This window comes from Microtus pennsylvanicus, chromosome 1 (genome assembly GCF_037038515.1).
Source record: "Microtus pennsylvanicus isolate mMicPen1 chromosome 1, mMicPen1.hap1, whole genome shotgun sequence".
In the NCBI taxonomy this organism is placed as follows: Eukaryota; Metazoa; Chordata; class Mammalia; order Rodentia; family Cricetidae; genus Microtus; species Microtus pennsylvanicus.
In genome coordinates this window covers 191983807-192005850 of record NC_134579.1, presented here as the reverse complement: position 1 = coordinate 192005850, position 22044 = coordinate 191983807, and the positions used below count along the sequence as shown (strand labels likewise).

The window sequence follows — 22044 nt, the reverse complement described above, 5'->3', positions numbered from 1 at the left end:
TCTCTCAGCTCCCTCTCCAGCACCATGGCTGCCTGCCATGAGGATAATGGACTACACCTCTGAAACTGTAAGCCAGCCCCAATTAGATGCTTTCCCTCATAAGAGCTGCTATGGTCTCTTCACAGCACTAGAAACCTGAGCTAAGCACAGTCTTTCAAAGACTCCTGTATCTTGCATCTTTTGTCTTCAGTGACAATTGTCTCAGTTCAGGCAGGACTCAACATTTCTCATTTGATGATTGCTATAATTTCCTAAACTGGTGTCTTTCTCGTATTGTCTTCCTCCTGGACATCCACAACTCTGAGTAGACGAGCTGTTTAAAGCCTCATGTCACACTGTAGATCCTTTACTTAGGCATCTTTGCAGTTTTTATTTATTTTCTGGTCCTGTTCTTCCTCATATCTAATTAGCTATTTCTTCCCTTTTATTTTTTTCTGCAGGCACAATTACCTTCTCGCAGAGTCTCTAGTTGGCCACATGGAGTTGCATGCGTCATTTGCTTTGTTGCCTAAAACAGACAACACCTTTCCCAAGACGTTCCCACCTCAGCTTCCCCAGGCTTCCCTGCCGCTTCTCATTTGTCCCTTACTGCATATGGCCCCAGGTCTTTCCAGACATAGTTCACCGTTTCCCATGGACAGAAGTCTGTCTTTATGGTTTAGCAGGCTATGATGCCATTGTTTGTGTTAACCATAACTCCCTCAAAGGCTGAACTTCACTGTCCTTGTTCCTCCAGGCTGACACACAGTACATATCTACAAATGTTTGCTAATTGCACATTTTTCAACTGCAGCTTCCTATGGGGGTGTGTAGCCTCACCTTCTCTACCTTCAGGGAGAAAACATAGCTGTCATAAGACTTCTATCATGTTTGGATTTGACAACTCGGGCTCAGGTAGATTTTTTTTTCTTGATTTGCTATGCTGCAGCTCGCTCTTGTTGGAGCCCGGGAGCCCAGCTGCATTCATTGAAAAGCAAGATCTGTTGTTGCTGTGGCAATGCAAGCAGCAACGGTCTGTGGAAAGCCACCATGGAACCCGGAGATTTGCTTCCTCATGCAATACAATACTGACTTTCAAATATAACATTTGAAAAAGCAGTAGGATTATCGAGTAAAGATTAGTAGCGTAAACCTCAGGGTGAATGTTTTTCTGTTTTTTTTAAAAATATAAATCTAGAGAAAATGAAATAATGAGCTTCCTCATTCTTCAACACAGTGTTCCGTCGTGCCCAGGAGTAATTTGAGCGGCAGAAGGGGTTCTGCCTTGCTCATCATCACGTCAGTTCTCCTGGTGCTCAGCAGAGGGTTGAGAGGGTGGGGCATACAGCAGCCCCTGACAAATGCTGCTAATCTTCTCCACCTCACAATCTCACGACACCTTCTAATTGCCTATGTGTAGAGAACCACGTATTTCTTATCCAGAGATATAGAATGTTGTTCTTGGGAGTTGTTGTCTTGTCCCCGGAGAATCTGACCTGGATGTTGACTATGCTAGATCCTAACAGAGGTTTTTTTTTTTTTTTTTTTTTTATTTTTTATTTATTTATGTTTTTTACTGTAACAACCTGGCTCTGGCACATTTGAGCGATGCCTGCAGGTGACTGCGCTGTTCTCACAAATGCATCAGCATGGATCCTCTCAGCCAATGTTGGGTTCCTATTAGGAAACGGGCAGTGAGATGTTCCAGGTGCTGAATGCTCAGCAGGGATCAAAACCGAGTCTTCGCTTCCGTGATGTTTATTTCTGTGTGTAATGTGCCATGGGGTGAGGCCGAGGGACAGCATGGAGTATGTGGACAAATACGCAGCCTGCCATCCGGTGCAAGGCTGATGCTAAGACAAAGCAGGGCTCGGGGGAATGCTGGGAATTTCCCTTTCTTTGCTCTTGCTTTGGAATGTCCCGACTCCATTTTGTCTTTTGTTGCAGTTAGAAAATAGTGCCCAGAGATTTCCTCACTTAAACAAACACAGGGAAAGAGAAAACGGGGGGATGAAATGATAGGAATGACATATTTCACACATGTAAGTTAAAAGTCAAATCTGTGAGATGTTATAACTTGGATGAGTCAAAATTCAAGTGTGGACCTTAGTTTTAAAGTCAGGTGAACATAAACTAGTTCTTACAGTAACCTTTGCTAACCAATAAAATGATTTATAAATATTTTTGTTTACCATTTCTAGTATTAATTATTTCTAAACAGCAACCATGTACATGGAAAGGTCTACTGGCTTGGACAAATTGAGATAGTTTAATATTTAAAATATACCAAAACTGTTCATTATTCCTCAAAAAAAGATCCCATCAGAAATGACTTGGCATAGTGGCTTAATTTTCCATACTCAGAAAGTGGGGGCTGGGGGAGTGGGGTAATCATTGTGAATTTGAGGCTAGCTTGGGCTACATAGTAAGTACCAGGATAGCCAAAGCTGCATCATCAGATGCTGTATTAAAAAAAATAAGCAACCATGACTGAAGACATTGCTCAGAAGTTACAAGCACTTGCTGCTATTATAGAGGACCTGGATGTGGTTTCCAGGATCCACATGGTGGCTCAAAATCACGAACTCTAATTCTCAGACATTTGGCACCTTCTTCTGGCTTCTGTAGTTACTGTACACATCTGGTGCACATACTTACAAGCATGCAAAACACACGTACATATAAAATAAAAAAATTGGTTCATTTTATAAGTAACTGGCTTATATTTTTGCTCAATACTATACAGCAGAAGTGAGTTTGCAGAGCATTCTATGATCCTTTATAGATAAACAGAAATTAATCTCTCTAGCCAGACCCAAAAGTCCAGAGCTGCTGACCAGCTAAGATGTCTGTCGTTTTGGGAGAGGATGCCAATAGCCAGTTATCTCCACTGAACTTTTTGTTCATTTACAGTGTCTTCTTTTACCCTGTGGGTGGCCTGAACACTTCTTGAACCCTCCTATTCCTCTATCTGGGTTTTGAGGGGGACCCTTAGATCATCCCAGTCCTGCCACTCAGAGCTAAACCCATGCCTCCTCCCATTCCACTTTGCACATTCCGCTCTTTGAAGTCGCCATACATTTGGCCTTAAAAAGTCACCTGTTACTCCTACATTCATGTTTCATATTTTGGGTTTCAAAAGTTGAATCTAATTGGATTGGAATCCTTTTAAAGAAGAGACTGCTCCCCACTGGTCTTTGGTTCCCGCTGTTTCCCATAGTGTCCTGGAATGGAAGGTGCTCGAAGAAATCTAGTTCATGTAGTTTTGAACAACACATTCATATTTATAAAGTCATCTTCAGGTTTGCACAATGTCTCAGTTTTTTGATTCACATTCAAAGCACCATTAGTGGCCTCAATCAATAATTAATTTTTAAAAGAAAAATCATTGTTTATTATTTATCAATTTATTGGTAGATAATTAATATTTAGGGCCGGTCCCATAATAGGCATTACTTTGTAAAATTTCTCATTTTATCATGGGTTAAAAACCCCTAGATCTAGAAGAGAGAGATATTTCTTTTTCTGTCTTGTAGGAAAACTGTAAATGGTAGCCTGGAATAGATGAAGCTGCTTGTGTGAGCAGAGCATACAGTCAGGGTTTCAGAGCCGGGGCTGGAACACAGACCCTGTTATCTTGTGTTGAGCATTAAAAAATAAAATATTGACTTTAAGGTCTCCTGTTACTGTGAAAATTACCAATCCAGCTCAGCGTTTATATAGCAAATTTCAAATGTCTAACGTGAGCATCTTGTGTAAGCCAGACAGGTAATCAAGTTCTTCCAGAACATTCAGAAGCAAAACAACTTATCAGCATGAATGGATTCCAGTATAAAATAGCAGCAAAGCCACAGAATATTCCAAATTAGAAAAAAAAACCCAGCCCTGATGAAAAATGGGAAACTGAGCCAAAATATCTTAAGCTACAAATTAAGGATTTTTATTTTTATAGAACCCTACTTAAAAAGTAAGGGAAATGGGAGTAGAAAGAAGTACCACGTGCGATCTCTCTCTTTGTTTAAAAGAAATCTTTTTAAAAAGAAAGTGTCTAAGTTTACAGAACATGGCTAAAACATAAAATGAGAACTGAATCAACACCAATCATTCTTTTAAATATTCTCCATTCTTTTTGGCCAACACTTTCATACCTTTGGAAAGTAGCTTTAGTAACGTGGCACAGTCCATGCCTTATTTCCAAAATTAGGAGATAATGCTCTGTCAGTTTCTTTTCCTTTATATAAGGATCACTTCCTTACATTTTATTAAGGTTCAAATTCTGCCTTACAGTTGCATATCTTTTAATATAAGCTTTAAGGTTGATTAGAATTGAAGAGAGATCTGTATATAGTGTTTGAGTGTAGATATGGGGTTTGTAATGGAGGAAGCTTGAAGTCACTGACCTCAGTGTGAAGCAGAGAACAAAGGAGCCACTTATTATGGTTTGCGTGCTGACTTGTGGCCACGGTTGGCCTCCCTGAACAATTCTAAGGATTAAGCAGCTAGTCCTCAGTACAGGCAGCTGTGCAGCCCACAATCTGCCTTCAAACCTCGCCTGTCCTGTTCTCCTGAACTAGAAATGTGTCTCTGCAAAAACCATGCGGGACAGTAGTTGATTCTCACTTAAAATTGTATTGGATTTAGTGCTTTGGAGTCCCTTAAGGTGATTATGACACTTACGTATCAGTTACGATAATGAGCTAGCAGCAAGGTTTTCTGAGAGGGTGATTTATTCATGAAAGTCACAAGGTAGACAACTCAACATACAAACACTGCCACCACCCTTGCTATAATGATCGAGTATTCACTGGTAGAGAAGAGGACCTGAAAACCTGTCCCTGGTTAATGACCCTCATGCACATTCCGTATCAAGCATGCTGAGGCCAGAGCATAGCCCGAATCTGGAATGTAGGAAGGAAGGGAAGAGGAACCCGAAAAGAAAGGCCCATGAACTTGTTAATATAAAGATATGGATGGCTTAGGTTGGCCCTCATCAGGGTTTAACACTGGGTAGCCTAGAGATCCAAGATAAAGTTTTCAGAAATACAGACTGGATATATTTTGTTCTCTTAGTTGGAAATTTTGATTAACTCAATGCAGTGTTACAAAATCACCTGAGAAAACATTTCTAAAACTTGACAGTCCCTTAAAGTACCAGACACCTTATCGTTTGCTATTGTAGATGAAATATTTTCTCAAGAAGGTTTTCAGGAAGGGGAAAAGACACATTTTCAGGCTCTTCTTAAAGGAAGAAGGAACCTACTGTGCCTAAGACAAGGCAGAGGAGATGCCCTTTGTGGAGTGTTCATACAGACATTCTTTCTTAAATAAAAAAAAAAGTGGTCTCGGTTTTAGTTACATGCAATAATAACGTGAATTTCTCTTGCTTCTCTTAAAGAAATGAATCCTTTGAACTCTTTTTGTTCTCTTCAGCTCAGAGCATGGAAGTCCTGCTGAGGCAGTGGTCTAATGACAGATTGATCCATCAATATTGATACTAGGAGAGCTCGATTTTGGTATTCTTTTAACTGTAATGCCAAAGAACTTTATCAAAGTTTGAATTAAAACTTGTGTCAATTCCCTTAAGGGATAAATAGGGATAAATAAATGCCTCTTCAGTGTAACATCCTTCAGGACATAGACAATTTCCACTGTGTGAGAAACTCCAAGTGTCTACCCTGACCTCTGCACACCCCAATTGTATTATAGATTATAAATACACAGTATTTACAGGTATCATGTAATAGTCCCTATTCTCAATCAGAACTTTTATTCTCATTTCCCTTTTGTAGTATTTAGTTCTGTGTCATTAAGAGAAGCTAATGAACTCTACAAGGCTAATGACTAATGCACTGATCATGCCAGAGATATCTGTATTGTGAGAGACCAGACATCGCTTAGGTGACCTACAATAAATGACCGAGCTGTGTAAGATGCCCAGGATACCTTTCACTTGTCACTTTCGGGGCTCAGTTAGCTGCAGTAGCTATGGTAGTAGTCAGAAACACGTAACTGATTAATAGTGATATGTTCCAAATAAATGGGAATACATGTGATCATCAAGAATGCCCACTGGCAGGCATAGAAAACACACTATATACTCAGAAATGATGGAGAGGCAATTGGTCTTCCTTTAAGGAAATCTCGGTACTAGATAGTCCTTTGCCACCCTTCTCCTAGATAGTTATTAGTCAAGCACTTACAAGAGAAGCAGAGCCTAGGAAAATTTATCCAAAGTTGATGATGTCAATGGCTTTGCCAGCATCATGAGTTAGCGACTGATTCAAGTTACTAGATCAGGTGGAAATACACAATGTAAACTTACTTTAGTGGTTCTCACTGTGGTAAATGGTCTGAAATATTGGAGCATTTGCTTCCATTTTCTTATATGTGAAGGACTCAAACAATAGTTCTGTTGTGATTTTGTGTGGAATTGAATGAACTAAATGATGAATAGATAAAACATGTTCATAGGACACCTTCTCAAATCCAAGGTTGGGACACATTGCTGGACAAATAACTCTTTTTCTGCTTCTTCCCTTCTTTCTTTCTTTCTTTCTTTCTTTCTTTCTTTCTTTCTTTCTTTCTTTCTTTCTCCCTTCCTTCCTTCCTTCCTTCCTTCCTTCCTTCCTTCCTTCCTTCCTTCCTTCCTTCCTCCCTCCCTCCCTCCTCTCTCTCTCTCTCTCTCTCTCTCTCTCTCTCTCTCTCTCTCTCTCTCTTTCTTTCTTTCTTTCTTTCTTTCTGTCTACCATCTACTTTTATCTATAATTTCTAACTAATATCTTGGGATATTAGTGCTTTAGACGAATTTATAAAGTGTAAAACCTAGCACTGAATAGCTGAAAGCAGTATGCAGAAGAATGCTGTAATCATCACTCATGTGCCTCTGCTAAAATGTCCAGGTTCTAGTAGCCCTACAAACTTTCTTCTTAATTCAAAACATATGAGAACTCTACACAACAATTCTCTATTAAATAGCAGTACAAGAGAATAGGAAGTATTCGAAGTCTAGACAAATGTGATACCTGTTTCATGTTTGACTTTTGAGTCATGCGTAGCCTTTAATTATTAGTTTGGCTATCATCTTGAGTTATGAATGACAGATCTTCCCATTCCTCTATTTACCTAATTGTGTGTGTGTGTGTGTGTGTGTGTGTGTGTGTTTTGGGTCATTTTACCAATAACCTAGGCTGTTAACATGAGGAGCCTAGAGAAAATGGATGATACTGACATGACTACGTCTTTACCTTGTTTATGATGTAGTTTTAATGAACAAGTGCAAATGTCTATGTAAACCAAGCAGTTGAGACCATTCAGTTGCCCTTGCTACTGCAAATTTTACATTGTAATCAATGTAAAACTCATTGGGCAAACCTACAGCAGCCCCAAGGCTCTACAGTTTAGAACCTTGCCATGGTCTACACCATTTCTCACGTGGTGGTTAAGTATGTCACTCATACACTTTGCTGGATTCATTTCTAATCTATAGTGAGAAAAAATACTATTGACTTTCTTCCTTAGCAGGATAGTATATTTTATTGAGTCTGTAAAGGGCATTGATGCTATATCATCCCCCCCAAAAAAGTTTTGTTATTTTATTGCTATTTAAATGTAGATGCATTGTGGGTAATTGGGTTGACTTCTAATTAGTTTGTACATATACATAGGTGTTATAAATGAGAGCATCTTGTGATGTTGTAATATCTAACTGTTTTATTATTTATCTTATAATCTCAGACATAGTATGGTAAGGAGATTTTTCTTGCATTTTGATCACATTTTTTTGTTGTTTTCTTAAATGCAAAGCACACAATAGCATGCTGTCCTGGTGATCCAAGAAGCATTGTGACTCAGAAAAATGGACCAAGATGTAAAATAAAGATCCTTTTTACATCTTCTAGTGCTCTACAAATATATTAATGGTGCTTATAAACTCACAAGTGCACTGATGCGCCTCCTTACAATGGAATAAGAGGCAGTCGGTAAGACATCGAAACAACATTGGCTCCATATGACATCAACATGCATAATACATTAGAAACAAGAAGCCTTCTTACCTAGCATGCAAACACATTTGACATTCTGATCAGGGTTCTCAAACAAGATTTCGCCACACCTCTGTAACAGAAAGACAGCCTCAGTTACTTTAAGATTTCAAATGAGAATTCTCAAGCCAATATATCCATGCAACTGACATCATCATGTTATTAGTCTACTTTTGTTTTCTTTAGTTGTCTGGGGCTTCTGTAGTAACGAGAGACTTTCCTGGGAGCGAAGTCTTTTAGAGGTTAGTCTAGGATGCATTGTTCCAACATGCTTCATGTCTCTGCTAACAGCTGACTCATGCTCCCACGAGAAGTCATGGTTTGGGATGTACCTAGTTCCTCACAGTTTCTGTCTCAGTGAAGCATCCACTTAGCAGGCTCAATAATCCAAGTTCCATCTTAGGGTTTTCAGCATTGACATTGTTCTGAACTATTCACTTTACACACAGATAAAGTTCTTATTAAAGTTGAGTGGCCAGTGTTGAACTCTCTGAGATCAAGAAAAGGACAAATTAAGGAAATGCAGAGGCAGTGCAGGATTTTCCTTAACTCCCAGACTCAGGGAGTAACAACCTTCTTGCCTATAGCTTAGTTTTCATTTGCATTTGAAAACTGTTGTGCAAAGCAAAACTTAGCAATCCAATCCATTATTTAATAGGCCACTTTTGCATGATGAATATGATTGACAAATGGGATTAGTATCTGTGTTTATAAATGAACCACACAAAGCAATAAGAACATAAGGAATCTGACAGAAAAATGGATAAAAGATACAGCACGTAATTCATAAGGAGAAAATCTGAATGGCCAATAAACACAGAAATTATATTAGGTTATACCAATAATTGGGAATAAATAAATTATACTTAAGATAAAGGGTTTTAAAAAAACTCACTGATTTGACAAAATTTAGAAAACTGGAAATGCCAAGTATTTTAAAGAATTCAGAGAAATGTGAAGCTTTTATACTCGGGCTAGGGTATAAAATAATCACTGCAGAAAATTTGGCAAAGTCTAGCAAAGTTGAAAAGTTCATGCATTGTGATAGAGCAAGTGATTTTGTAGAATTTTAACTAGAGAAATCTTCAAAAACAGCTTCAGTGCTCTACTTGGAGAAGAAAAATGTCACTCATGAGTGTGCTCCTAAAATTAAACATAAATTAATGCTTCATATACCCTAAAAGCACATATAGTACACAACGTATTTATATAAAATGCATTATACTCACAATATGGAATGCCAAACATACATAATTTCCAAATTATACAAAACTTATACTTGTTATAAAAATATTCTATTAGAGATGGAGCGATAGTTCAGTTGAGGACAGCTCTTACAGTGCAAGAATGAAGATCTAAGCTTGGCTCCTTAGAACCCATGTAGAACCATGCATAAATAGCATCAGCTAAAATCTTAGTACTCTTACTGTGGGACAGGAACTAGAGAGAGGAAAATACTTGGAAGCCTGTGGGCCAGCTAGCCAAGCATGTGCAGTGGTGAAATACAACGAGACCCTGTCTCAAAATATGGTGAAAGGTTAGGGCCAACACCTGAAACTGTCTTTCAATGTCTACACAATGTTCCATACACACTTCACACACACACATGAACACCTATCACACACACACACACAAGCATCACACACACATGCACGCACACAACACTGTCGGTAAAGTGTAATATCATGCTAAAAAGACTCCATCTATTCTGAGGTTGAAAACACCTAAAATAGCACACATTTTTTATGCATACATTAATTTTCTAAAAAAGAAAACTGTGAACTGAATAATAAACGAGGCATCAAATATAGGGTGTGGAGAAGAGATCAGAGAGCCTACATATTATCTGTTCCTTAGATTATTCTTTAAACTCATTTTTATATGAAACATTTTATAATAAGAATGAAATGGACATATCCAATATTTTGAATATCAAATTGGCTCTTTGTCCAATGTAGGTCTGCTTCAGTGTCTCTGGGATCACGGAGGCCATTGTTTGTTCTTATAACTTATTCTTACCACTTACTAAATTATTTCCTTTTCATTATTTTTTTTTCATGTAGTTCTGGGATTGGCCTGGTCTGGAACTCTGTGTGTAGTTAATGCTGATGTTCAACTCACAGAGATCGACCTGCCTCTACCTCTTGGGTGCTGGTGTTAAAGGCATGAACCACCATGCCCATGTTTTCTTTGCTCTAAAGAAGAACGGCAATAGGGCATTGCGATCCATTTTTCCCTTTCTTTCAACGTTCACAGCTTGGTTAACTCTATTCCCTAAAGGAAAAGGAACTCAAAATTCTTTACAGATAAATCTGAAATTCTCAGCTGAGAGAACCATTTTTTAGGTTGATCCACACCGTGTAAGAGATGGAAAGCAGGTTCAGAGACTGGGAAAGCAAGCAAGGTTTGATAGGCAGTCAAGAGGTGGAACTTGGAAGAACAAGTCTGGGCACAGTAGAAGGCTGCAAGAGGGCATTGGATTCTGAAGGTAAGAGGGTGCTGAACTCCAGATGGGGAGCCCAGAGAATGAGTCATCTGCTGACTTAGTATGGTCTCTATCATGCCATTTAATCTCTTCATGCTTCATCTCCTTGGAAGTAGCATGGGGATGTTGATGAGTGCCACCAAGTTAGGTCAGGGAGCAAATATGGAGATTAACGATCCATGCAGTCTGACCCTACTGTTTCTTCCTGTTTTGTTTGTGTTTTGACCGAGGTTAAGCCCTTGAAAATAGCCAGGACCTATTTTCTGCATCACCTGCCTTTTAAAGTGGTATGCTTACAACCCAAAAGAGTTAACCATTATTTTTAGATGAAAGGTCAGAGATTTCAAAGATGCTTTCAACTTCTTGGCGGAATAACTCGCTAACAGTATTTTGTCTGGGTTAATGACAAGCTTATATGTATGCTGCCGTGGGAGAGGTGCCCTTCTTTCGTTGCAGGGACTTTCCATGGCATTGTAGGTAGAGGTTACATAACTTCCCAAGTCTACGATAAGTTACTGGCATCTTGAGATGTGTCTCTCAATAGGTGTGGGTGTCTGGCTATCTGGATCTTTCTTCCCTGGTCATGGATGAAGCTGGGAGGAATGTCTGAAACTCCCAAGAAGAGCGTGTTCCCTAAAAGTCATGCCCCGCCTGGGTTCACTGACCAGAGAAGCTCATTACCAAGTAGAAATGGGAAGTGTTGTGGCCTTCCTTTGAGGATGAGGGCTTCTGTTTCCTTGTCTATATCTCTAGCACATCTGGAAAATGGAGGAGGTACCCTTAACTAGCTCTAACTGTTTTGGTTTTTCAAAGTTGCCTGATGACAGTAACAGTTTTTTAAAGTAATGTCCAGAAGGGAACCTGACCATTCCCAGGACATGGCCCAAACCACAGTCCCCTTTTCCCTTCTCATTGACACATAGTAGCATTTACCAGGCCTTCACTGCCCGGTTCCTTTATACTCAACTGTGCAGCTCAGGCAATGACCTAGTTTAAGAGATTAATTAGGTTAAACCACAGGGTCCCCCATCTAAGACAACTGTAGACTCCAGCACAGGGAAAGGCCCTGTGTTTTGTTGGGTTGTGAGGTCGGCAACCCTCTTCCATTCATACTCTAGTGATGTTTGCTGAGGCTTCCTGTCTGGGCATCTTGATTCTGGAAGACTTCTGGTCATAAATAATCAGAATTATGTTGACTTCTTAGAGAGTCCATCTCCGTTTTATCTTCTGTGTCTGAAATAGCCAGATCATCTTGTACCTGTCCAACAATTCCAGTGAAAACTAATCATAAATACCAAGGCATAGCCATTGCAATGACAACCCAAGATGTTGGAGCCATGCTAGCAATAAAGAAATCTTCCTAGCACATGCTCATTGAGGCACGTAGGCTCCACTTCGTGAGAACTTATGCATGTGAGCCCATTATCTTCACAGACCATGAAGAATCAACCCACTACATCACGAGTGACCCTAACATGTCCTCTGTATCCTCAGTGCTTTTATATGTCAGACCCCTGGCAGCTCTTGGATGCAGACTTTGCTAACATTTATTGAATTTGTTCTAAGTCTTATCAGGCTATCATTTCCTACTCTCATCATACTCCTGCAACAGTAGAAAGCTGAGGCAGAGACAGGAGCACTTCCTGCAGAATACTCTGTTTAGTGAATGAGAGTCTGGGTTGACAGCTGACAGACACATAACCAAGATTTATGGACTCCCAGATATTGGCTACTTTGTTGTTCCTTACAGCACTGGCTAGGTAGACTGTGTCTCCAGACATTCCCTTTACTCACCCATTAGCTTCTGGCTTTTTACCAGAGAGCTCAAGCATTAGATAAGTCAGACTTCATCTCAAAGTCCATTGCTCCCTTCTCTCATCTTCTCTATCATCTAGGGTCAAACCTGCTCTCCTAGCTGTAAAGTAGGGTCATGTTATCTATGTTATAGAATCATCTGAAATTTAGTTTTAACTCACTATCTGCAAGGAAGAACTATATTCAAACCTTAAAGGCAAAATTGAAGTATAAAAATAAGGATAAACTTTAAACTCACTCATTAAAGCTCTGTGCTAATTCTCATAGTACTTTTCAGGATTAAAAATGAAGAAATACTTAGAATTTAAAAGTCAATATTTTGCAAGTTGTTTTCCAATTAGTATTAGTTAAGAGTTTTGTATATTATGCTTAGGATTTGACTTTTGTTCAGGGAAGTTTTAAAATACTACATCTGTCATTCACAATAGCTATAATAAGGGATGAACATCAATGGTTGGATGCCTAAGGACAGTGAGAACTTTTTCAAAATAGAATATTATTTAGTCAGAGAAGGGAAGAAGGTAATTCTATCATTTGCTACAACGTGAATGAATATGTAGGATATCATGCTAAGTGAAATAAACTGAGTACAGAGAAACAAATATCATATGATCTCACTTATATGTGCAATCTGAAAGAACAGAATTTGTAAAAGCTGAGAGCAGAATAGCAGTCACCAATGGCCAGAGAAGAAGAGTTCAGTGGTTACAAGGATTCACCTACACATGGAGAATAATATCAACAGACCAATGTACAACATGCAACGACAATCCTCAGATACACTGCACACTAGGAAGCTGCTGAGAGTGTGTTTTTGTGTTCGCACCACAATTGTACATATTTCAAAATATTATTTTTATGCTATAAACGCGTGTGCATTTTATTTTCTCAACTGAGGATATAGCATAATAACCTTTCTCAACAATAGAAAAAGATCTCAAAGTTAAAGCTGGCAACATTTTAAATGTAAAACGTTTAATTTCCACTAACTAAAATTGTGTATTCCAGTAAAATATACAATAAAATATGTATCTCTTGAGTAAATTGCATTTTTTCCATATCTTTCTCATAGTTTGAAAGTTGACAATAGCAGTAATCTAAGAAAACACATTTAAGTTCTCAACAGCTTTTTGTAAGTTTTCCTTAAAGAAAAATTAGATCTGCTGTGATACTACTGTTACAATGCCAGTAATATATTCACTAGGAATTATTAGCTGCAGTGACGGGCTCACATTTTATTCCCATTGTTTAACTCGTCACTTTCTTCAGACAATTGATACTTTATTTTTCTGGTTTTCGTGCATTTTTTTATACTGTTATGAAACTTGCTATCACTTAGTTGTGGAAACCTCCCAGCCACCCTCCAACTAATCTGTTTAGAAAAAGTCTTCTTGTGTCTGAGAAAAGAGAGGGCAGCAGCCAACAACTGAAAACAGAGCCCCTCTCTGCTGGGAAGCGTCTGTCAGCATCAGCGGAGGCAGGAACAGTTTATTGCAAGTATATAATGTTAAATACTATCAAAAGGCGATGGAAAGTTATGACTCTCTGATTTTAGTCCTTCCACATTTACACTCCTCTTGCTTTTAGATTGATTTGATGAAGGGACTCGAGTGTTCAGAAAATTATTGGAGGATCTGGCCACAGTCTGGGCTTCTACAAAGGACTGCAAACTGGCTAAGCCGGCTGTGAGCTCAGGAGGCTGGTGGACCGCACTGGGAAAGTGGAGAATGGGCAGCCACCACCGAACTGTTGATTTCAAGAACACAGCACATGGCAGCTGTCCAGGGATCACAAAACTTTTGGCACAGCAGCCTCTTGAGATCAGTAAAGCCAATGACTGAATATTGGATGTTACTGTAGGAAAAAAAAAAAAACCCAAAATCTCTCTGACTGTGCTTGACGTTCTCACAAAACAAACAAAAGTAAAACAAATCCTCAACACAAACCAGGATCATTTTGGAAAACAAACAAACAAACAAACATCAAAACTGAGTTTCTTGAGTTAAAAAAAAAAAAAACTAACCATGGTCAAAAAGTTGGGAAGTCCCCGGACTTTAGAACCTGCAGTAGCCTGAGAGGGAATATACTGCCTGGTCATTTGTGCTTAGGATTTAGTGAGTGCTGCTATGTAGCCATAGCCACACTGTATGCAGTTGCAATGGGACAACGAAGGTTCAAACCTTAGGAAGATCTTTCAAAATTGGTTTCCTAACGGTCAGGCTGGCACATCCCTATAATCCCAACAACCAAGAGGCAGAGGCAGGAAGATCACAAAATAGAGACATGCCTGGGGTAGATAGAATATTCAAGGTCAGTTTGAACAGCAAAGGCAAGACTGCCTTGCCAAAACCCAAAAGATGATGATGTGGTACAATTGGTGGAGCCCTTGCCTCAACAGTATGAAGGCTCCGGTTCAGTCCTCAGCTTCACACACAAAGCCAAACAAATAACCAATAAGCTCCAGGTAATTCTGGTTTGCTTTCCTCCCATCTTACAGTTTCCCTAAGCAGAAAGCAGGATGGTGCTTATTAATATCCGGCCCATAGAGGGCAGGGCTAGAGAGGAAACATTTGAAGAGCATCCATGAGGTATGGCGTCTACTGAGACAAAGGGTTCAGAACTTGAAACCCATTAATGTCTCCCAGATAAGTTAGGAAATAAGTGAATACTCATAAAAGACATTGGAAGAGTGCCAAATTTGTGCAAGGACTGTCCTGTGAGTGTGGGTACCAAATGGGTTGAGATTCAAGCCTACATTCGGTCTTCCTATAGCCTAGTATAAAGTCAGAATATACAAAGTGAAGGGATGCTTCAGTTATGGTACCCAGCCGTGAAGGCTCTACTTCAAAGAAAGAGGTGACCTGTGGCTGGGCCTGGAAGATAATAACGAGCTATCAAGAGACACACTTGTACCCCATCACAGGAGAAGATGCCTGAGCAAAGCTTATAGGATCAGATAAGGAGTTTCCAAAGACTGGAGCAAAACCACGGGGGTCATAGTAGAGGGCTTAATCAAACTGGTAGCCATGGGTGAGGCTGGAGGAAAGTAGGGACCTACAGTGAATTGCAAGTCTTTCGGGCCTTGGAGGAAGGTTTGCTTTGGGAGAGTGGAAACAATGAATTCTTTTAGTTTTGTGACAAACAATTGTAATTTAACCACATCGTATATCTTCGACCAATGGTATTGCCTATAATCTTTTTTCTTATTTTAACTTCCCCCTAAAGGTACCAGAGCCTGAAGTAGCCCTCGTTCCTTTTTCTTGAATTGTTCCATAGAACGGCTACGACCTAAAGAACTCTCCAGCCGCCCAGTGGAAATCTCGTGGAAGGCTGACTACCGCTGCTGTGGAAGCCATTAGCACCTTGTGTGGAGGCAGGGCAGCGTCCCCGCTCCAGGAGGATATGTTTTCAGGGTCTCTTTCTTCTCAGTGGCTCAAGTCCACAAGTATTTTTCTCAGCCCCACCTACTGTGTGGGTGGCACCGTCAGGCCTTCCTCTCTGCACACTGTGGCAGCCCTCAGCGCTTCGGTACCAGAGGCCAACAGATTTGGAAGTAGGGCAGATTTCAGCCCGGGCTCGTGTTTTCCTTCCTGCGAAGGAGCAGATTTCCATCCTATTGCAGGCTGTTAAAACGTCAGGCTAATAAGTTTTCAACGATCTGTCAGTGCCGATCTACAGCAACAAGCTGGCATGGCCTTTGGATCCTGGCCTCGTGGTCCAACCCAACCTCAGCCAGTCAAAATAAGAGACACAACAGCAAAAGGGAGAGGGAGAAAAAAAAAAACCAAATCATCACCCCAAGCCAAGCAGAAATTCTTAACAAATCCATTGTCGCCAATTGCCAACAGCAACTCTGTGGTCTGCCTAACCTGGATTGACCCTCGGGAAGGGCCACCTCTCCAAAAGCTCTAATTAGCCATGGTCAGGAGTGACTTGAAAGACATTTATGCCATTGCTATTGGGAAACGGGCCTACCTGCTTTTAACAGCTTTGTTTATTCCTTAGTCAAAGAACAAAATGTTAGCTCAATGGCGTATGCTTTCTATTAGGGAACGGCCAGCAGCAGCAATCTCCAGAGAGTCGCTCAGCATTTTATTACAGACCCCTATTTTTAAATGTTTAAAAAACTACTTATTATGAACCAAAACTTGGAAAACCTGGTTAGGGAGGGAGGGAGAGAGAGAGTGAGAGGATGAGAATTAAATTACTAAGCAAAATGTCCAGAGTGAACTGTTTTCTGTCATTCTGACCCTAGACAGTAGCAGGCACTAGAATAACTATGTCCTTCTGGTAGACCTCCTTCAGGGAGATGCGAGGGTCAGATGGCACACAGGGTGGTTAGCTGGCATGCATTGAAATGCACATTGAAAACTGTTCTTTCACCATGTCATTAACATGACCCTAGCATCCAGGCAAGCACAAGTCTAGAACAGCTGCATCTGAAGACTGTTGGCCCAGAGTGTACCTGACACATCTCTCTCAAGCACATCCAGCTATTGCAACTGAGTAGATGAGTAGACACCTGGATCTGAGGATTTTGGGGTGGGGGGAATCCTGGTATGGGCTCTGCAAAATCCTGTGTATCAGATACAAACGCATGCACCCCAAATCTGAACAGTGCAAAACTTGAGTGAGAATTTTGCAGCGCAGTTTCATATTTTGTTTTTTATCTTAGAGTCTCCAGGGTTGACGACCAGCCATAACCAAAAGTGTTTTTAAAGGTGAAGTCAAGAAATAGTGGAAGAAGCAGGAAGAGGTATAGGAGAACAGAAAAGTAAATGTCATGAAAACATTTTAGCATGTTGAGGTTCAAATCCCAAACCTGGCCCTTAGTAGTTGTATGATCTGTAGCCCATTTGGCTTATGTTTCTGAGTCTCAAGGTGTAGATGAGGGAGGAACACCCCTGATAATGACTCTCTCTCTCTGTCTCTCTCTCTGTCTCTGTCTCTCTCTCTCTCTCTCTCTCTCTCTATATATATATATATATATATATATATGTGTGTGTGTGTGTGTGTGTGTGTGTGTGTGTTATAGTTTGAATGAAAGTAGCCTCATAGGCTTGTGTATTAGAACTCTTGGTCTCCAGTTGGTGAAACTGGAAGGGATTGAGAGATGTGCCCCTGATGGAGGAGGTGTGTTGCTTTGAGGGTTCAAAGCCTATACCTTTTCTAGTTATCTTTGTCTCTTTTTCTCTGCCTTTTGCTTGTGGATCAGGTGTAAGCTCTCAGCTACTGCTCCATTGTCATGGCTGCCTGCCTGCTCCCCACTATGATGATCATGCACTTTAACCCTCTAGAACCCAAGAATTCCCTCCATGAAACACTTTCGTTTATACATTATGATGTTTTGGTACAGCAATAAAAAGGTTAGTCAGTGTGTGAACACCTCTCTACTGTAGACCCTATAATGTGACCATTATGAACGTAGTTTGTGGTAGAAAAGAGGGAACACTTGAGGGCGCTCTACATGACTTACAGAGCAAAGTTCCTTCATAAGTCATAGGGCCTGGCGAGGAAATATATTTTTCTCCTCCCATGATGAAGAGCACTAGTCTAAAGGAGGGAAACCTGCAAAGCTAAGGTCCAGAGGTGGATGTGGATGGATGGTTATGGTCAGCCTTCCTCCTGCATCCTTATCCTTGGTACCGAGGAAGGGTAAAGGATCTAAATGAGTTTAGGAAATGGTTTCTTCATGGGGCATCAAATTGTCCATCTCCTGCTCAGTATGGAAAAGCTTCTGAAAGATTGAGGATAAGAAGAAGAGAAGAAGCATCATTGTTACTCCTTGGTTGAGATCGAAGGATGAGATGAACTGGGAAGTCATTTATTCTAAGCAGCATAATTGTAGATGCAAAGAACTGAAGGTGATTGAGGAAATGAAGTCCAGAATGGGTTCAAAAGGATGGGATTAAGATAACTGGAAGGATCTTGGAGTTGGAAAACATGAGGCTGGAGAAGGTGGTAGGGACTGAATTGTCAACACTGTGCTGGACTCTACTTAATGAAGCCACTGGAAGCGATAGAGCCTCTGCTCCACGTGGTGGAGTGTTCCCCACAGTGTTCCTTAAGATCTGATGATGGAGCACAGTATAGCAACCATACATGCTGACCAAAGCTGTTGTCCCATTGTGGATGCTTTGGGGTGGGAAAATGTCCTGTTAAAAGTGAGACCATCTTACTGAATATCATGACATCTTTGCTACTATCATTAATACTTCTAGTTGTGACAATCAGCCAAGTTTGAGAGGGACATCAGAACAGCTCATCTCTTCTGACTTCCTGCCTGCTAACATATCCCCAAGGGGCTCAGTCAGATAGTTTTATGTTTAGCAAATTTACAAGGCTTTTGGGAAGAAGAGATTGTAGAAGCGAGAATGCTACTTTGAGTTTCAAGTTGAACATGAAATATATTCCAAAGACCATAGCCTTCAAAAGCATGCATAGGGTAAAGGCTGAGGCTGAGTACATCCTGAAAAGAGGGATTTGGGTCAAAACCTGGGTCCCAGAAGACAGGACAACTAGGGCGTGGGAACAGACGTGGTCTCATGGAAGAGCACGCTGTATTGCAGAAAAACCATTCCTTTACACAGTTATCACCTTCAGAGAGAGAGAGAGAATCACAGGGACACAGAGACATCCAGAGAGAGACAGAGAGACAGAGACAGAGAGCTCTGAACCAGAATCAGACTCCACATCCTTGCCACATCCCCAACAGAACTTGTAGCAAGTCACTGCCATCCCTGCGGCACTAACATAGCGAACATTCAGAATACCTGCCTTTCTGTCTTCCTCTTTGTCACCAACAAGTAAGTCCTGACAATCACTATACAACAAACACGTATTCCTAATTGCCACACTCCAGCCATCTGGCCAAAGGGCCTAAGCTTGAGACTTCATCTTTCTTTATTTACCCTGCAATTTTCAAGCTACTTTATGAGTCCCTACAGATGGCAGAAGCTTAATAGATAATATCAGCAATATCCCCCAATCTTTGCGGAGGCGTCACGATTCAGAGACTCATGGGACCCCATCCAGACGGCAACTGAATGAGTATTTACTCAGGACAAAGGAGTAGTTATAACGGGCTCCTTGCAGCCCAGTGCCACAATGTTTCTGTACATAAACCAACAATTAAATGTAATCCTATATACTTATAGTTTTAAAAGAAATTCAAACCAGTCCTTGGAATTAAATAACCCCAGCCCTAGAGAAAATCACTTCCAGAAGATCAAGCCCAACATATGAACACAGGACCTCTGAGCCACAAAGAACACACTCTTTTCCACAGGGGAAAGAAATTGTTGTATAACCATTCGTGAGACCAAAGACTCAGATGTTCCCATGAACAATCAAAAACCAATTACTGGTCAAGTCATATTGGCCGTTTCCATAAGGACAGCTCTGAAACACAGATTTGACCTTGGGCAGAGATGTCTGCAAATTCTACTAGGCAATCGACTCCCAGTAAGAGCTGGATAATCCAGTATCTCAGAGAAATGACTGATTTCATAAGCTTCAAGTGAACACAAAATACTGAATAATCTGAAAATAGCTATATTCTTCTTTGACATTACATGTTCACCAAGAGAACAATTGAAAGTCATCTCATCTTGGCTCTCCCTCTCTTCATTAAGATAGGGATTTCCCCCCTCTAATTTCCTGCTATTCCGCTACATCTAGATGAAATTCTATCACATATTAAGTTCTCAAAGAATATTGCTCAATAGATGGAATGAATGAGCTGGCCGAAAGTATACCTACCCATTTAATACATCGTGATAGTCAAGGTAAAAACTGCAAGATGGTGGGACTCTTAAAAGGAGAACATTTGTGTGTGTGTGTGTGTGTGTGCATCCATTTGTGGAGACTGAACCAGGCAATATCAGACAAGCATCCTATTACAGAGGTGACTCATAGCAGAGTTATACCTTAAAATAAATTCAAGTTAATCAGTTTGATGCCATGATTCTTCTAAGAAGTTACCTCATGTTTATATAGCCTAGCCTTTGCCATTTTAAGACTAATGAATTAACAAAGTGGGATTAATATGCATTACATTGTCTCTAAATCTCATAGCTATTTCTCCTTTAAAACAGCAAGCAATAATATGAACAAAGACACAAAATGAACAAATTTACTGTGAATGCCATAGGTGGAATCCCTCTTGAGAGCATAAATTTCTCCAAGTGTTATCGTTTGAAATATAACTCTCTCTGAAAAGCCCCCACAGGTGTCTCTTTCTGCCTGCAGCCCCCTACAGAATGTCTATCTATATATCTATGTATATGGCACACATGTGATATATATATAGTATATTTATGATATGTATCAATTTTTCTTCAACCATGCATCAAGGAGCACTCATTAGGTAGGTACTTTATGCCAATATTTCCAGATGCCACTATTCAAAGATGACACGTCGATCTCATGCTTATATAGCCTAGCCTTTGTCATTTTAAGACTAATGGATTAACAAAGTGGGATTAATATGCATTGCTTCATCTCTAAATCTCATAGCTATTTCTTTAAAAAAAACAGCAAGCAATATTCACATGAAACAAAAACACAAAATTTGTTTTAAAAGATTAGGATTCATACCAGGAAAATAGAGGCTATGTCCCCTAGCAAGTATTTCAAGTATTTGAGTAGAAGGTTGTATAAGGGCCTCTTAGGGTTTGATCTTAGGCCTTGATTGTGCTGTGAATTCTCGCTCAAGTCAGTTTTCTTCCTTGAGACACTTTGTGCTCCTTCATAAGCAGATAATTACTGATTGGAATGTGAATTTTTATTAGTATTCATGTTCTTGTAGGAGGACTTAGTAGTGAAAATGTAAGCACCAAAAGAGACTAAGTATCAGAAGAAATAGAAAGAGATAGTTTTACCATTGATTTAACTGTAAGTTGTTAAAGACTTGGGCATGGGTAAATTTAGTCAGAATTTAGCATCACAAAAGTTATGGAATCCAAAGAGAAAAGGACTAGAAATAAGTAGACAAAAGAGTAAGGGGGCCTTGGAAAGAACCAGTGCACTTCACAGTGAAATTTAAGAATCCTGATGAATATATTTTGTCAACTTACTGGCTCTGGGATTAACTAAGAGGCACACCTCAGGGTGAGTTGGTGAAGGCATTTCTGGAAGAATTAACTAAGCAGGGAAGAGACTCCTCTAGAGGGATCAGCACTTATAAGAGTGGTCCAGACATAAAGAAGACAGCGAAAGGCAGAGCTGTGTTTGCCTTCTGGCTTTCACTCCCTGCTGGTTAGTGCATCTACTTCCTTGAGGCTGTTGCTGACATTGGAATCTGCTGCCTTCTAGTGTAGATTTAAGAACAGTGATTCTTCAGGTCCTCAGTGTCAGACTGGGACCTGCTGAGGCTGCTGTCAGCCTCTCCAGTTTACAGTTACTGTTAGACTATAGACCCTGTATCCTCTAAGCCAATCTGATAAACTCCCTCTAGAATATGTATTCATTCCATCAGTCCTGATCCTTTAGAAAAACCTCACTGATACAGCTGCTTGGATCATCATAATTTATTAACCTCTTTATTCAAGTATTTGTACATAATTATACTGTTTGTTTAACATACTCCTTAAACATCTTTTTAGTCACTTTAAGTAGAAAATAATGCATAGACTATTCTGCGTGTAGGTCTAATTTATTTTTGTTCCCCACTCTGACTCTAGAATGGGCTATATGCCAGTGTGAATAACTGTGTTTACATCA

At 40.1% G+C, this 22044-nt stretch overlaps 1 protein-coding gene across 2 annotated transcripts in view; it reads right to left on the bottom strand.

The window, feature by feature from the left end:
* Positions 1-22044, bottom strand: part of Pde7b (phosphodiesterase 7B) — a 314676-nt gene that overhangs the window by 212885 nt on the left and 79747 nt on the right. For both annotated transcript variants that reach the window (XM_075947938.1, XM_075947946.1), the window contains exon 2: positions 8034-8094. In XM_075947938.1, coding sequence (XP_075804053.1) covers positions 8034-8094 — 61 coding nt within the window. The remainder of the gene's footprint in view (positions 1-8033; positions 8095-22044) is intronic.